A 16,652-nucleotide genomic window follows, 5' to 3' on the forward strand; every position below is an offset into this window, starting at 1 on the left:
AGATTAGAGAAGTAGCAAAGTGTGTATTGAGTTCAGTGCGCACAAAACCTCTTTTGAAGCTGCAGGGTTTGTGTCTAGAGGGAAGTCACGAGTGAGACCGTCGGACTGCGGCTGCATTTCATGGAACTGTCGGCGCACACTTGGGACATTTGTTCCTCTCGGCTTCCCCATCCGTGCCCCGGGGCGGGATGGGCCGGGACCCCTCGCTGCCTGGGCGGGCTCGTGGGGAAGGAATGACAAGCGATTCCCGTTAACCCAGCTGTTCATCCCGCTAACCCAGCTGTTCATCCCGCTAACCCAGCTGTTCATCCCGTTAACCCAGCTGTTTATCCCGTTAACCCAGCTGTTCATCCCGTTAACCCAACCGGTTTATCCCGTTAACCCAGCTGTTCATCCCGTTAACCCAGCTGTTTATCCCGTTAACCCAGCTGTTCATCCCGTTAACCCAGCCGGTTCATCCCGTTAACCCAGCTGGTTCATCCTGTTAACCCAGCCAGTTTATCCCGTTAACCCAGCTGTTCATCCCACTAACCCAGATGTTCATCCCGTTAACCCAGCTGTTCATCCCGTTAACCCAGCTGTTTATCCCGCTAACCCAGCTGTTTATCCCGTTAACCCAGCTGTTCATCCCGCTAACCCAGCTGTTCATCCCGTTAACCCAGCCGGTTCATCCCGTTAACCCAGCTGTTCATCCCGCTAACCCAGCTGTTCATCCCGTTAACCCAGCCGGTTCATCCCGTTAACCCAGCTGGTTCATCCCGTTAACCCAGCCGGTTTATCCCGTTAACCCAGCCGGTTTATCCCGTTAACCCAGCTGTTCATCCCGCTAACCCAGCTGTTCATCCCGCTAACCCAGCTGTTCATCCCGTTAACCCAGCCGGTTCATCCTGTTAACCCAGCCGGTTTATCCCGTTAACCCAGCCGGTTTATCCCGCTAACCCAGCTGTTCATCCCGCTAACCCAGCTGTTTATCCCGTTAACCCAGCTGTTTATCCCGTTAACCCAGCTGTTTATCCCGTTAACCCAGCCGGTTTTATTGCCTGTTCCCCCTGGCACCAGGGGCCGCGGTTTGCGTGCCCCGTGTCGCTGTGCTGCGGTTGGCGCAGCTGGGCTGTTCCCTCAGCGCAGCCGAGCCCGCCCGTTGCTCTCCGTGAGCTTTCCGTTAGCGACAAAGCCGAGGAGCAGAGTTCAGCCGTAGGCTCACCAGGCAATCGGTTTAATTAATCAAAATCTGGCGTAACAGCGGCTACCCAGCCGAGAACCTCAAATCAGCTCAAACCATAAACCGTGTGTCCAGAACCTGAAGTACGCCTGCAAACACACACCGCAGCCACACTTTCTCCTCCTTTACGTTCTCACACCCCCGCCGCCTTTGCCCGGCCGGGGCTCCGCTCTGGGTCACTCGCAGCCCTGAGGGGCCGGGCCGGGCGGGGCGCGCGGGCGGCGGTTACGCGCGGCCGTTGGCGGCGGCGCGCGGCGCGCTCGGGCAGCGCTCGGCCGGGCTGAGGGGCCGCGCGTCCCCTCCCGCCCCTCCCGCCCGGCCCGCCCCGGCCCGCCCGGCCCCGCCCGGCCCCGCCCGGCCCGCCCGGCCCGCCCCTCCCGCCCGGCCCCGCCCGGCCCGCCCGGCCCCGCCCGGCCCGCCCGGCCCCGCCCGGCCCCGCCCGGCCCCGCCCGGCCCGCCCGGCCCCGCCGCCGTCCGGGCGCTGTCTCAGGGGGTGCCAGGCCGCAGAGTGCCCGCAGCCTCCCCGCCGAGGCCGGGCCGGGGACAGGTGAAGGCCGTTTGTCGTGAGCAGCTGTGCTGGAGGGGGAGGGAGGGGCTCAGCCGGGGTGGGGAGACGTGGTCAGGGTGTCAGGTACCCCGCCAGCAGCAGCTTGCTCCCCACTCTGTTACCTCGCCAATCAGTGTTAAGTGCAATTTTTTTCCGCCTTTGGGTTTGTTTTTTTCTTTTTTTTTTTTAAATGGATAGTACTGACAATTGTTGAAGGTTTTATGGTTTTCTGTTGAAAGGGACATTGGTAACTGATTAGGTTTGCTGTAGCCATGTCAGGATCAGCCCCCGAGGAGCCTCAGACCATTCCTCAGAGCCCAGCTAGTGCTCCTGACCCCGCTCCCGTTGCTGTCGGACCTGCAGGCTCAAGTGACAGTTCCTTTGGTGAGCAAAACCTTGGCTTCGCCACCCCCGAGGCCAGCCTGGTGGAGATGATGGACATTGAGTACACCCAGCTGCAGCACATACTTTGCTCGCACACGGAGGCGCAGAGTAGCGAAGGTGAAGTGGAAGCCAGGCTCAGCACTTTCTCCTCGCCTGGCCCCTCTGCAGACCCCCCTCTGCAGCAGCCCTCCCCCAGCACCAGTCAGGACGGGGGCTCATCCAACAGCTCTGGGAACCAGTCGGTCTGCCCAGTGACCTGTCAGTCAGGGTTGCCTTGTGACAGCTACTGGCTGAGTTCTAACCCGCACCTGGGCTATGCTGACTTGCAGGAGCTCAGGATGATGTTACTTAGCGAGTCCAACCTCCCCGCGAACCAGAGAGAGAAAGCGCCCAACAGCAGTAGCTCTGTAGAAGTCTCGGGATGCAGTGTAGCAAAAGCTAAACAGGGTGAAAATTTCTTGGGGGAGAATAAGGAAAACGTATTTGTTGAAAATTTGGCACTGGCACCAGAGGTTAGATCTAAACCTGCAGTCAGAGCTCGGTTGGAAGACAGATTCAACAGCAGCCCGACAGAAAACCCCAGATGTCAAGAACCCCAAGAATCTGGAGTAACTCTTAACAAGTGTGTTGCAATTACTTTTGGTTTATGTTGTTAAAGTATGTATCATGTAGTTCAAAAGTGATTTGCTAAGTGAAACCTGTGAATAGTGCTTGTTTTAATATATGAGAAAGATGGGCTGGGCTTTGTTAAACTGTGCCATCAAACATGGCTGCGACTCTGCTGAGCTCAGCTTAGGCCCTTCTGTTTATTACATAAATGGTACAGCATGGGGTTCCAAAATTAATTACTTTACAACTTTATTCTTGATAACATGTACTGTAAATAAAGTTGACAGAACATTACCTAGTTTTAATATGCAGCTTGCTAAAAGCAAAGTAGATTTTTGATAATAATAAAAATAATAATAATAATGATAGATTCGGGTTATAATGTGGAGGCCTGACTATGGGGAAAACTGGAGCAAAAATATTGTTTTACAACCTAACCCTGTACCTATCTTAATGTGCTGACAAAAATGTTTTATTGAGGTGTGAAGCACCTTGTTATTGCACAGAATAAAATACCTCCTTGGCTGGTTTTTCTTTTCTTTTATTTGGCCCCTGAAGTGGGCAATACAGCAATAACAGTGATTTCTGTTTACAGTAAATGAAAGTGGTTTCTTGGTGATAGTTTCTAGATTATTTGTAGCTGTACTTTATTTCTGCACTCATTTCCAAGCAGTCAGCCTGGTATGTTTTCTGTGTTTGTTTGTTTTTGTCTGAAGTTTAGTGACATTGATACGCCGGCCCTCAGAAGTGGTGGGTGTTCCTCTTCACCAGCAAGGGAACAGGTGTGCTGCACTAGGGAAAAATAAGGCTGCACCTGCCACACATTCCTTACCATTTACTTACCCGTTCTTTACCATGAATGCATGTTCTGCTGCTGGAAGTGCTAATCCTTCCCAAGCACAGGTAACTCCTCTGCCCAGTTCCAATGCTGACAGTATTAACTTCCTGGGTGTAGTAGAATTCTGAAGGTTTGTGGTAGAGTATGGCTGAATAGGGATGATCAGAATGATCAGTAATGCAATTTATGTGTTAATCTTTAAGACAATTGAGTCACTTTTGTGGCATTTGTAATTACGTGTGTCCCAGTAAAGAGCAGTAGGCCATCAGATTTCTTTTTTCCTAGAGTTTATCAGTTTATAATCTGTTTCATCTGTGCAAGACAAGAGACAATTTTTTGTAGTTCCTTTCTTTCTAATTAATTTTGATGATAGAGGCATTTCCTCCACCACAACTTGCAGGAACCTCTGAAGCAAAAGTGATAGCATGTCACTGAGAAATGTCAGAGGTATCCCCAAAATTCATCACTGTCAAAACCCCATGGTTGTGTGTATTTGGGATTTATTCTGCCTGAAGAAGTAATATAAGAAGCTAGCAGAAAGATATAAAAGTAGTAGTCTATTTTGTTCTAATGTATATAGTCCTGTATTTCCTTTTTTTTTTTTTCACAGACCTGTGGAACATCTTGCACTATTTTGGAAGCTGCCAAACATCAAGACCTTGGGATACCCAAAACATTCCCTTTTATCTATCAGGAAGCTGAATCCACAAAACAGACAGTAGGCACTATAAATAAAGCTTTGCCTGAGGAAGTTTGGATTAAAGTTGGAGGTAAACCATTTATCTTATTTTCACTTAGTTTTCTCTTAGTCTTCAAATCTGATTTTTTTTTTTTCCTGAATGTGTGTCTTTTCTGGAATTAATATGATTTTAGTGAAAGTGGGAGGTGGGGTTCTTATGGCAAATAAGTTCTATAGGCAACATGGGGCTGGATTTCTCCAAGGAGGTTCAACACCTATAAGTTTAGCTGTACTTTCAAAATTGTTTAGCACCTCTGGCTTGAAATGAGGAGACTTGAGGTTAAAAAGTACCTTTGAAAATCTGGGCCTTGGGTCAGCAGCTTGTTTCTTTAATATCATAAAGGTTGGAAAAGACCTCCAAGATCGAGTCCAGCCTTTGACCAAACACCACCAGACCCCATGGCAGAGAGGTACATTGATCCCAAAGCTGATCCAGCAGACCCAGTCAGTATCAAACTGAAGAACATTTTAAGGGCTGCCTCAAGTGCTCACCAAGGGAGGGCAGGCACAATCTCAGTGGGCTCTCTGAGAAAATAGAAGCTGTTTGGATTTTAGGAATAGCAAAAGTGCCTTAGGTCTTCTGCAGGACATGTCTTGCTGTTAGAATCAATGTAGGCTGGCAGTAAAGCTTCAAAGATTACTCCACATAAATAAAGCACCAAAAGAACTTTCCATGATCACTATTTTCAGGTTAGTGGGAGAGTAATAAATAGGTAATTATTTTTATTTTTCCAACAAGACACCTTATGCAAGCAAGCCATAAACAGAAGTTGCAGCCGAATAAATCTGTTGGATTCAAACATGGATCGCAAACCTCTCGGTGAGATTCGGAACACCCGGGACAACAACCAGAGCACTGCAGCTGCCCAGAGCCCTTGGCAGTCAGCACAGCCCAGCTCCAGTGTGCAGGTACAAAGTGGTTCCCAGGATGGAAGCGCCCAGAGAAGGGAAAGGCACAACCGCCTGGAGAGAGACAGGAGGTAATTCTGGGAGCAGGGGCCATGAAACACCTCTTGAAGGCTGAAATACTGGTACTGCAGTACTCGATTATCCAGAGTAAATGTAAACTTGACAGAATTTGTGTTAGCTCCAAGAAAAAGCAGTGCAGGAGGTAAGGGTTTGGTGTTTGTTAGAAGGAAAATATAATATCTGTTTCATTGTGATTGCCTTTGTATTTTCACTCTAAACAAACAACATGAGAGTTCAAAAAATTTCACCCATTCTATAAAGATAAGGTGACTTGTGTGTAACAAAACTAATACACAAAGCTTGTAGCAAACACAAAGCAGTGCCCAAAGTCCATGGCTGGTTGCACATGTGAGTTGTCTTCCTGTTTTCTGTATTTTTCCCTTCCCTCTGGCCCCTGGTTGATAACCTTGGGTATTTGCCTGCAGGCGCAGGATCCGGGTTTGTTGTGATGAGCTCAATCTCCTCGTTCCCTTCTGCACCATTGACACTGACAAGGCAACAACTCTGCAGTGGACAACTGCATTCCTCAAGTACATTCAGGAAAGGCACGGCGACTCCCTGAAGCAGGTTTGAAATCTCTTTTCATTTTTGGTCTTGATAAAAAGGGGAAATATTTTAAAGCTGTCATAGCCTATAACTGAGATGCAAACCTTCTGCTTGATGCTGTTTGTGAAGGACCCATCATATCCTTGAAGAGTCCTTTAAATTTTTATTTTTTATTTCTGTCAGCTGTTTGAGTTCACTAGTGAGAAATTACAGACTGTCCTCAGTCACTGTTTTCAGACTGGATTTTAAAATTAATTTTTTTATTTACACAATTCCTGAGCATGAATCTATTTGGACAACAATATGAAATTAAGGTCATCTTCAATCATTCCTCTTCTCCTTCATTTTCTCTATTTTCTACCTCTTTCACAGGCTTCTAGGTAGTCCAGGGAGGGGGATCACAGCTACATGCCCACACTGTATTGAGTGGGCGAGCACTAAGAGTTAAAGGGTTACATGCCTTAGAAGCAGCTCCCATTCTCCTCAGCAGCAGTGGCAGCTCCAGAGTAGCTCTGGCTCTGCCAAGAATTTTGGGAGGGTGTGTATTGGAAAACCTGCTGGTCTAGATATGGATATGACCCCTCTTCCTTCCTGTTGAAGGCCCTAATGAAACAAAAGCATCCATCTCAAGTAAGTATCTACATTAAATACCACATTTATCTTTTGTATTTTGATTTTTTTTTCAGGAATTTGAGACTGTGTTCTGTGGTAAAACAGGCAGGAGACTAAAAATTGGAAGACCAGACTCATGTGTAATGTGTCCAGCGCAGGAAAACCGCACAGCTATGGAGACCAAATAGCCTGACCTGCCCACCCTGAATTGTGGGGCAATAGTCCAAACTGTGTTTTATTCTTTCCATTTACATGCTGAATAGGAATTTGAAAGTGTAACTTGTAAATATATATAAATAGAAATTTAAAGGAAACATTCTCTATTGCAAATGAAAATGGAAGTTAACTACCAGCAATGGGAATCAGTGCCCTGTTCAAGGGGCTTTGGGACCAGAAGCTACAAGAAAATGTCATGTCTAAGTATTTTAACCCTTTAGGTAGACAAAATTTGCTTGTCCTGCTTTGAGGTCTTATTTAATTCTTTGCTTTTATTTTCTTTTATGAAGATGATGCACTACAGAGTGGAAGACTTGTAGAACGTTCATCTTCCTCTTATTTTAATGGCTAGATGCAAACTCCTTCTGCCAGTGTAGAAAGAAACTGAAGCTACTATATCATAATGCCCATTTTTCCATTTAAAATGTAAATATTGTATTGGTTATTTGGACAAGTGCATAGTTTCTTAACTGTGTGTATTATGAATTTTGCATTTGCATACATATTTAACATAATTAGCTCCAAAGAGTAGTGCAATGCTGTTGGCATTTTTAAATTCGGTCCTATTTTTAGTGTGTGCCACACAACTGTCCAACAGGTTCTTGTGTTGTTGCTTTAGACCAAAAGTGATACATTTTAAACAGTAGATATTTAAATGCACAAACTATTTTTATATTTAAAGAGAAATATGATGCTTCTTTCATAGGCTTTGGCATATAGGACAGAAATAGAACTGTGTGTGACCTGAAAGGGTTTTATAATTTTTTTTTTTAATAGATGATGCTAGCAAGTTTTGAAGTATAAAAAGTTCTACCAAAATTAATACTGGTTTAAATCACGGATAAGAACAATTTTGGAGCAATTTATGTCCAAACAATCCTAGTAAAACCAGTTCTGGAAAATGGAGTTTAGCCAAGTTAATTTGATTTGTATAATGACACTTACAACATCACAAAGAAAAGGTTAAAAAAAATCTCCTTTTATTTTTACAACAGTTCATACAGGTGGTTTTGGCTGGACTTTAAAAGAGCATCCTTTCTTAGGTGGGGTTCCATCACAATTACTGTGCAAATAGCTGAAGTAGAGGTCATGAAAATGTTGTTACTTCATTTCCTTCGTTATCATATGGAAATATGCAAAAATTCTTCCCTGGAAATTAAAATATTTACATTACTCCTTTTGCAGAATTTGCTTGCAAGAGGATTACTGTTTACTAGTCTTGGCAAATATTTGAGTTGCAATCTGAAAATTTCTAGCTGGCAGCACAGACTCAAGCAATGGTCATTCCTTAGGCCAGAAGGTTCAGATGTTAAAATACAGGATATTGAAATGCCTGATTTCCACTGATGGAAGAGGCAGCTTGGTGCCTGAGTGTCTTAACAACGTGTCTGAGTGCACAAACCTGCAGGACTGAAGTCAGTGGGAGCAGCACCAAGGAATTCAGTGGAAAAGGCCCAAACTTTCTTAGGAAAAACTCGTGATCTTTAGTACAGGGGGGGTGATGGTACCAAGGAGCAATGCTTCCTCTTGCAGGTCTCTTGAGCAAAGGGAGGAAGGAAAGGTGAGGTTGTTTAGCAGTAAAAATTCTGGGAAATAATTGGGGGGAGGAAAAGATAGTCATAAAGCATCTTTTAATTAAAGTTTTCATCTGATGCATTCTTTTTCATAGAACTGTGTCAAAGTCTCCACTTAATAGAATAGAAGGAGCATCTGTCCTTTTAGCACTAGAAGGATTCTTTTTTCTTACAATGCACTGTTTATTTAAATATTCAGTCACTTCTTCACTTCTTGTACTGTTGGTTTATGATTTTTTGGAAGTTGATGCTGCAACAGCTCCCATGCAAGCCGACGTGTCACATATTCCTGGAGTTCCCTGAGCCCCAGTAGTCCCAGGAGTCCCAGGATCCCCTGGCAGCCCGGGTTCACCCTGAGCACCATCACGGCCGTTTTTAGTAATCCCAGGCACACCAGGTGGTCCTAAACAAGAGAGGGGAAAGATACATGAAATGTTTCCATCTTTTCTTTATTTAATATCTGTATATATGTGTTGATTTTAGAGATCTTAATATACTTTGAGTGTCTGTACATCACACTTGTTATGGCCTGTTGGGTACAAGGTGTTTTCAATAAATTTACCCTGAATCTGGAGTATGTGCTTTGGATTTTTTTATCCCTAATTTGGTGAAGGGATGTTTTAGCTGTGTGATCTCACAGTTTATTAACATGGATTAATTATTTTATGAAAGATTCTGAGACAACAAGGTATAAATATTATTAAATTTTATGGTATAGATTTTGTGGAAGAATTTACGATAACATGGTTGTAAATATTTTGGCTTTATGAAATTCTGTGAATGGAGAGCCTACTTTTGGTGCCTGCAATTTATTCACTGTACAGGTGTAATCCCAGTTAGAAAAGCTGCTTTAATAGGTGAGCAGAATAAAGACTATTCTTCCAAATTTCCAATAGATATTAATTTGCATAAGTTAATATTGAATCTTTTAATAAATGAATCATCAGGAAGCAGGTGTCATCCTCTCCCTTAATCTGGAGAGCCTCAGAGTTGTCACACACTTAAATTAGTGATGATCATCTATTGCCATCAGCATCAGAGCTGTCCCTCCTCAGCCTTCAGCCATGGAGCATTGAATTGATTCCCCACACTTACCCTGCAGTCCTTGGTCACCATCAGGCCCATCGATACCTTGGCCAACAGGTCCTTTGTCTCCCTTTTCACCAGTGTCACCTTCAATCACAAACACAATTCCCACACTGAGCCGTGCTCTGCAGCTGGAGCCACCAACAGCAAGGGGAGAGAGCAAGAGGAGCTACAAATCCTCTGGATGCTGCAGGATCTTTGCTCACACAGCACCCTCCAGATGCACAACTCCACCCGGAGCTCCACCAAGGCCTGATTGCTTCTCCCCAGTGCTGAATTTAGTACCAGTTCACAATTTATTTCAGTAGGCATAAAAGAGAAGCAAATTGTTTCACTCTTAACTTGCCTCTGGGTCCAGGATCACCAAGCTCTCCTGTTGGCCCTCTGTATCCAGGGGGCCCACGAGGACCAGGATGCCCAACACTCCCCGTGGTTCCAGGAGGGCCTGGGGGCCCGGCTGGGCCAGGCCGTCCTGGCATTCCAGGAGCCAAGGGCTTCCTCAGGTTAGCAGCCAACTGTGCAATTTGCTCTGAAAAACACAATCAAACACTGCATCTCCATTTGCACTCTTTCCTTAGGCAGAACTTCCTGGCAGGAGGGAACACTGCATCTGTCCTTTCAGCTCACCTGTAGCTTTTTGGGGCTTTTTACATCTCCAAAGATGGAGATATTAATCATAAATCTGCAGGGTTGATTATTCCTGTTTCTAAAACCACTTAAAAGGATGTCAAGTATTCTAACAAATGACACTTAAATAATTTTCTGAAAAAAACTTTCGGAGTTTAACCTCATCCCAAACAGGGGATGTAACCTCCAAATGCAAAACAGTCACTTTGAAGAAAGAGGGACACTCCACGAGGACCTCCTCCAAGGAAATGAGGTGCACTGAGGAGAGGTGGAGTTCAGAATGACACAGGTTAGGGCAGGAGGTCTCACACAACACTTGTGCCAAAGCTGCTTTCAGTGAATTTTGACCATTGCCATGATGAATCATTTAAAAATTCTAATTTTAGAACACCGAAAGACATCCCCAGCTAAGTGACCTCCTGAATGATTTCCTTACACTAAAGGTCACTGTATTTTTTTTCATATGAAAACAGAAAATTAAAAAAATCTCAGAAGCTATTTGTGTTCAGGATCTACTCATCTGGTAATTAAAGTTGGTTTTCTCTCAGTAATACTCACCATTTATCATTTCCCCACAGAGTTCTCTGATATGTTGTTCACTGGCCTCTTTGCCCTGCAGTTAACAGAAGAATTTGTCTTTGTAGGAACCTCCTTATCAATAACCAGCCCTGGCAGAAGCTGCAGGACACAAAACACATTTCCAGGAGCTCGGGAAGCAGCACAGGGTCCTGCATGAAGAGCTGGGGTTTTTTCCCCTCTTCAAAAGGTGACAGCTTCCCTTCAGAACTCTGCTGTACAAATGGCAGCCAGTAATTTTAATGTTAGGCCAGATATTTAATCTGGGTTTTATTTGGCCTTATTTTTGCCTGCTGAAATGCAGGACCTTATTTTTTGTATATCATCCAAAACCCCACAATCCATTTTTTCACTTCACAGGCTCCCTAACTGTGCTGCAGAAGCAGCAGATACTTACAGGAGGTCCAGGTTTTCCTGTGATGCCAGGGACACCCCTCTCCCCCTGGTGACCCATGGGTCCTGGATGTCCTGGGATCCCTGGTGCTCCAGCTGTCCCATTAGGTCCTTGCACACCCTTTGGACCAAGTTCTCCTCTTTTTCCTGGCTGTAGTGAAGCATAAAAAAGCCAAAACCACTTGAAATGGTTTTCTTTTTAGTTCAAACTTTCTTCAGGTTTCCTGAATGGATCTGCATGATCAGATACATTCCTTACAACCTAAGGGTGTTTCTGCATATACAGGTCATGATAAGAGAAGTCGTGGCAGCAAAATTACCAAACAGATTTCAATATTTTTAATGCCACAAATCGCCATTTTTCTCATAGATTTTATAACATGATTGAGAGGAAAGCCTGCTCCTAGGCAATGACACCAGAGCAGATTTTATTCTATAGTTATAGAGGTGCAATGGTCACGTTTACTCCTAAACCCTTTGGGGTATGAGCCCCCAGTGTCTGACACTTACCTCTCCTTTTTGGCCAGGGGGTCCAAAGGGACCCTGTCAGAAAGAAAAGGGAAATAAGAAAGAGTGATTCATTCAGAAAATGCACATCTGAAGCCCAATCTCCCAGGCTGCTGTGACATGTGCAAGGCTTGGGTTGGCCCCTTTTCACAGCAGGGTTGGAGACCTCAGGGGATTAATTCTGGCTGACCACAGTGATCCATGGCTTTCTGCACCATCTGTTATTTGAGGAGTCAACTCTACTGAATTTAAGGACACCTACCAGCTCTCCTTTGTCACCCGGGAGGCCATCTGCTCCAGCAATGCCCTGGGAGAGAGACCAGAGTTAACACCACACTTACTGCTGACAGCAAGGATTTCCCTGCAGCCTGGGTAACCTGGGGGAGATGGGGGCTCCCCGCAGCCACAGCTGCTCCAGCAAGAAGAAATTCTTTCTTCCCAAAGCTGGACTCCACAGTAGCTACTCCCCGGCTGATGAGAGCACGTGTGCCACAAGGCAGATGGATGAAAGGCTGAATCCATATGATGGGCTGGCCATGAAAGACATCCACAGGCTGGCACTGGCATTCCTCAAGCAGGGAACCTAAATTGCAGCTCTGCCTGCTCTGTCTCACAGAAAACAGGGTTTGCAGCCACAGGCAAATGTTGAGTGCCCTGTTCTCATGGCCTCCTGAGCAGGGTCTCAGGCATAACAGCTTCATGCCACCCTCAGACTGCAGTGATCTCTTGGAGAAACATCCCTCTCCACTCCTGGGGACAGGAATACAAAGGTGGCTAAAGCTCTGGTGGCATCCACTGCACCAGCCTTTGCTGCTCACCTCCACCAGCAGCTGCCTGAGCAATCTGAGTGAGGCTGGGGTGATGTCGGAACTCAAAATGTCCCTCAGACATTTTTGGAGGTTCTGGGCCCAGGTCAGAAGCATTTGAGACCCTGACAGGCAGCTGGAAACAGCTGTGATTTTGGGTTTGAGCCATGGAATGGTTTACCAACCTTGCAGGAAGAACAAGAAGGCACAAAAGTTTAGATGTTAGAGTAGAAGTAGTTACAAAGTAAAGGGAAGAATTTTTGAGTGCTGTACAGGGGGGGTTTTGGTTTTGTACATGGGGGTCAGAGGTTTTAAGATGGAGGGATTTGGGCCTGCCCTGTCCTCCCTCTTTCTTCTTCCTCACCTCCACGTTCTTGGTGATGTTGGCACTCACAGATTGGTTTAGAGTAGAAAATCACCATTTAATATAGGTAACAGGCACTGGGGAAAAACTGTAAACATGTAACACGTAATGCACCATATAAAAGATAGAAAATCACCATTTAATATAGGCAATAGGCATTGGGAAAAACTGTAACCATGTAACACGTAATGTCCCATATAAAAGAGAGCAGCAGCCCTGGGCAGGGAGAGAAGAAGCAGTCGGGGTCAGAGAGGATGTCAGGGTGTGTGTGTGCCTCTGCCTGAGCTGTGAGCAAACCACAGCAGCCCCAGGAGAAAATCTTTTAGATAACTTGCAATAAACAACCATGAGACTGAATAACAGAGGCTGCTGAGCTTTTTTTTGAAAGCACGGGTTGGAGGAGAGATTCCCTGCAATCACTGCCCTGCCCAAGGCAGAGCTGGCTCCTCACAGAGCTCTGTTATTAGAGCAGATAATGAACATTGTTGTGGTGACTCCACAGCTTTCCAGGGGAAGTTTTCCAAGACAAACAGACATCAGGTTGGTCTTTCCCCTTAGCAACAAAACAGAGACCACACTGGTGCTGGTAAACCAAACCAGCAAGGCTTGCTAGGGAAGCTTCACCTTCTGCAAGAACACAGCCATGCATTAATGAGAGCCATATATTTGATGAAAACTGGCTCAAAAACTGCTGAGATTAAACCAAGCATGGAAGCTGAGCAACAAAAAGCAAAAGATATAAGTAGTTAATTAGTGTGGCAAGCTTTGAGGTTAGGGTGAAATATTCTTCATCAGGCACATGAAGCTGAGGAAAAGCTGCATTTCTAAACATAAATTGGGAGGAATTTGATGTGAGGAGCTCCTGCACAGATCCTTGAGGCTACAAAACACACAGCAAGGGCCTGGTGTTTGTGCCACAGCATTTTCATGAGTCTCCATTAGAACAGCAACATCTGTGCCAATGCAGGGAAAATGGGACCAAACAGAGTTTTGGGTTTTGCTGCAGGATATTTTCATTTGTGGAAGAAAAAGCCATTTGTGCTGTCAAAGACTGTCCCTGATATTTCTCTGCTGACAAGGGCATGGAAGTTATCACTTACCTGGTTCCCCTTGGGACCAGGAACACCAAGAGGACCCTGAAAATAAGAGAAAGAAGCAAGTGAGCTCAAATTGTTACTTTCCTATGAATTCCTGGTGTGGTCAGACACTCTCAGCAAGGAGTCAGAATCAGTCTCCCAGCTGCCAAGTTAGAGGGTACAAATCTCATTCACAGTTCCTAGAAATAAGAAGGGATTTCAGCACCCCTGCTAGCTCTGTGACACTCTCCACAGTCCCTGGTTTGTGTTGTGGGGTAATTTCTCAGCCTGGGATGTGAGGAGGAGCTTGGATTTACTTGTGGTATAAAACAGACAAGAATATTTTCATACCACAAGGGCAAAAAGCCAAGATGTTTTTTCAAGGCCTTATTAGACTCTCAGTTTTCCTAGAATTTAGGATTAGGTGCTCCTGATTTAAAGATTAATGGAACAACACGGCCACAGGAATAAAATACATTTAGATGATGAACTGATTATCGCCTCAGGAATAATCCAGGCAATTTGGAAAATCCTTCCATCTTTATCTACCTGACATTCACAGAGAGACATTTTCAGTCCTATTTGTGACTCTTCTGCTCCACAGAGCAGAGCCAACAAGGAGTTCAGGAGAACCCCTGATTTTTTTCTCTACTGCAAAATCTACATGTGAAATTCAGCTGTTTTACCCTTCAAGCAGGATTTCTACAGCACACTCATCAATCTGGCATCTGCAAACTGATCTTTTTTTATTAACTAGGTCTAGAGATGGCTCAGCAGAACAGAATCTTCAAGGAGAACAAATGCACACAGCAAGGACATTTTATTTTGTTCAATTCAAGCACTAAGTTAAAAAGAGAAAGGATTTCTATTAATGTAAAATAACTCAGAAAAACAGACAAGGGCATGTATAAATGCAAGAGCGGCTAAAGTTTTATAGCACCCATTTTATACTTGCTGATGACAAAAGCAATATATCCCTTTCTGAACATTTTAATCTAAATTTTATACCTCTGACTTCACAGAGTTTCAAGGCTCCATGACAGTTTATGGCAATAAACCACATTTCAGTCACCAAAGACCAGGCCCTGCAAGGAACATTCCCTTAAAGACAAGCTTAGCCCAGGGGATTTTCATTCCAAACTCTAATTCCCTGCAGTGGTGATTCCTAGCAGCAGGAACAAGGAGCTCAGGACTGCCAGCCCCATGTCTTCACACATTTCCTCTGATCAGTGCAACAAAACTCATGGTTTTGGCCAAGTATTTACTGCTCCAGTGGGGAGCCCAGAGAGGCAATGCCCCAGGTGGCTTCTGGCATCCAGAATCCTCAGGAATTTGATCATAATAAAAATCCCTAGGAAAAATATTTGTCTATTGCTGCCTCAGTCAGCAACAACAGCCAAGCCCTTCCCCTCCCTATATCCCACTCCAGCAGGATGGTTGATGTACTTTATCTCAACACTATTTTATATCTTACCATCAAATGCACTAAATCAATCCTATTTTTCATGCCAGCAAGCACATTTACTGAAATGCTGGTTTATATGCCTGACCAGTCAGTCCAAGGACTGTGAAAAAGCCTGTCAGTACTCAGTTAGCTCAGGCATGGGGGGATTGTTCTTTTTTCACAGAAAAGTCACAATTGATTTCAGCAGAGTTCGATGGGTTGGCTGCAGCTGGGAGAGGCCAATTGCATTGATCTGTGTGTGCAGTTCTGCCTTTATCCAGGCCAGACCAGCAGTGCAGCGAGCCCAGGGCAGATCTCTGGGTGCTCTGTGTGTCCCCAGCAGCACAGGCTGTTTGTTCAGGCTTTAAAAACACAACCTGAGGGTTTAGGGTCACCCAGCACCATCAGCACAGTCACCATTAAACCATCAAGTGTGGGAGTCCAGGGCTTCCCTCTGGCTGCCCTGGCAGGTCTGGGACCCTGGCAGGGGTCAGGAACCCCCCTGGACAGAGCCCCCAGAGACACTGTCTGTGATCTCTGTCCATGGAAAAGAGTTTTCAATCCTACAGGATCAATTACCAGCTCTGAGTGTTTGATAGAAGTAATAATTATGTGTGGCACGGGTGCAAAAGTAAAATTTTAGGATTCTAGATGAGGGGTCCAAAGGGCACAAGATGGAGGAAATTGGGTGTGCCTTGTCCTTTTTCTCCTTCTTCATGCCCTCCATGTCTCACTGTGGTGTTGGCATTTTTCTGTTGGTTCAGGCTGGGGACACACTGTCCAACGTAGGTGACAGATATTGGCACGTTCTTGTAAATGCAGCCCAGGGAGTTTCTGGTATTTAATGTTTGTCACATCCCACTGAGGGCAGAGCCCCACACGCTGCCCTGCAGGACAGAGCTGGGCAGGGCAGCAGAACATGTGAGAGATAAACAGAATAAACAACCTGGAAACCAGCACAGACCAATTATGGCTTCTGCTTTGGCAGGGGGCTGACAGACAGAGACTTTCTACAATCTGGGAATCATCAATAACACAGATTCTGACAATCAAGGGCCACATCCACACCTTGTTTGAACTCCTCCAGGGATGGTGACTCCACCACTTCCATGGGCAGCTTGTTCCAATGCTTTACAACCTTTTATGTGAAAAAAATTCCAAAAATCTAATCTAAACTTTCCCAGGTGCAGCTTGAGTCCGTTTCCTCTCATTCTGAGCAACCAACAGTCACATCTTAGAGTAACTACACTGAACTTCAGAGCCAGAAATAAAACCTAGATTATTTTTTATTGCTTTATGCACATTTTCCCTCCCTCTGCTTGGAGCAGCTCCCTGGATGCTTCATGCAGGGGCCTCTTCCCCTCTGAATGTACATTTTTCACCACAGCAAAGCCCTGAATGCAGCCAAGAGCCCCACAGCTCCACAATAACGCTCCTGTTTCACACTTCCAGCCCACAGCCACTCCAAGAGGCTTTTTTAAACCTGCCTGGAGCCAGCACAGAAGGACCATTGTGGA

At 45.3% G+C, this 16,652-nt stretch overlaps 2 protein-coding genes across 2 annotated transcripts in view; one reads left to right on the forward strand and one right to left on the reverse strand.

Moving 5' to 3' along the window:
- Positions 1 to 1,913: 1,913 nt before the first annotated feature.
- On the forward strand, positions 1,914 to 6,791 carry TCFL5 (transcription factor like 5). Its single transcript, XM_021553578.4, has 6 exons — positions 1,914 to 2,775; positions 3,479 to 3,665; positions 4,211 to 4,370; positions 5,079 to 5,319; positions 5,734 to 5,875; positions 6,541 to 6,791. Exons 1-6 carry the CDS (start codon positions 2,042 to 2,044, stop codon positions 6,652 to 6,654), a joined length of 1,578 nt encoding a protein of 525 aa, XP_021409253.3. The 5' UTR covers positions 1,914 to 2,041; the 3' UTR covers positions 6,655 to 6,791.
- Positions 6,792 to 7,640: 849 nt separating this feature from the next.
- The window catches only part of COL9A3 (collagen type IX alpha 3 chain), a 34,285-nt gene continuing 25,273 nt past the window's right edge, over positions 7,641 to 16,652 (reverse strand). Inside the window, exons 25-32 of the mRNA XM_077787074.2 lie at positions 13,716 to 13,751; positions 11,708 to 11,752; positions 11,449 to 11,481; positions 10,943 to 11,089; positions 10,528 to 10,582; positions 9,689 to 9,871; positions 9,352 to 9,429; positions 7,641 to 8,659 (exon numbers count right to left, since the gene is read on the reverse strand). Of these exons, the coding sequence (XP_077643200.2) occupies positions 8,484 to 8,659; positions 9,352 to 9,429; positions 9,689 to 9,871; positions 10,528 to 10,582; positions 10,943 to 11,089; positions 11,449 to 11,481; positions 11,708 to 11,752; positions 13,716 to 13,751 (753 nt within the window). The 3' untranslated portion in view covers positions 7,641 to 8,483. The remainder of the gene's footprint in view (positions 8,660 to 9,351; positions 9,430 to 9,688; positions 9,872 to 10,527; positions 10,583 to 10,942; positions 11,090 to 11,448; positions 11,482 to 11,707; positions 11,753 to 13,715; positions 13,752 to 16,652) is intronic.

This window comes from Lonchura striata, chromosome 20 (assembly GCF_050655825.1).
Source record: "Lonchura striata isolate lonStrDom1 chromosome 20, ASM5065582v1, whole genome shotgun sequence".
In the NCBI taxonomy this organism is placed as follows: Eukaryota; Metazoa; Chordata; class Aves; order Passeriformes; family Estrildidae; genus Lonchura; species Lonchura striata.

What these genes read in the sequence shown, in the direction of transcription:
- TCFL5 (XM_021553578.4), top strand. Translation starts at nt 2,042, where the DNA reads ATGTCAGGATCAGCCCCCGAGGAGCCTCAGACCATTCCTCAGAGCCCA. An exon ending in CTAATCCTTCCCAAGCACAG is followed by an intron (nt 3,666 to 4,210) that starts GTAACTCCTCTG and finishes TTTTTTTCACAG; the next exon opens with ACCTGTGGAACATCTTGCAC. An exon ending in CGCCTGGAGAGAGACAGGAG is followed by an intron (nt 5,320 to 5,733) that starts GTAATTCTGGGA and finishes ATTTGCCTGCAG; the next exon opens with GCGCAGGATCCGGGTTTGTT.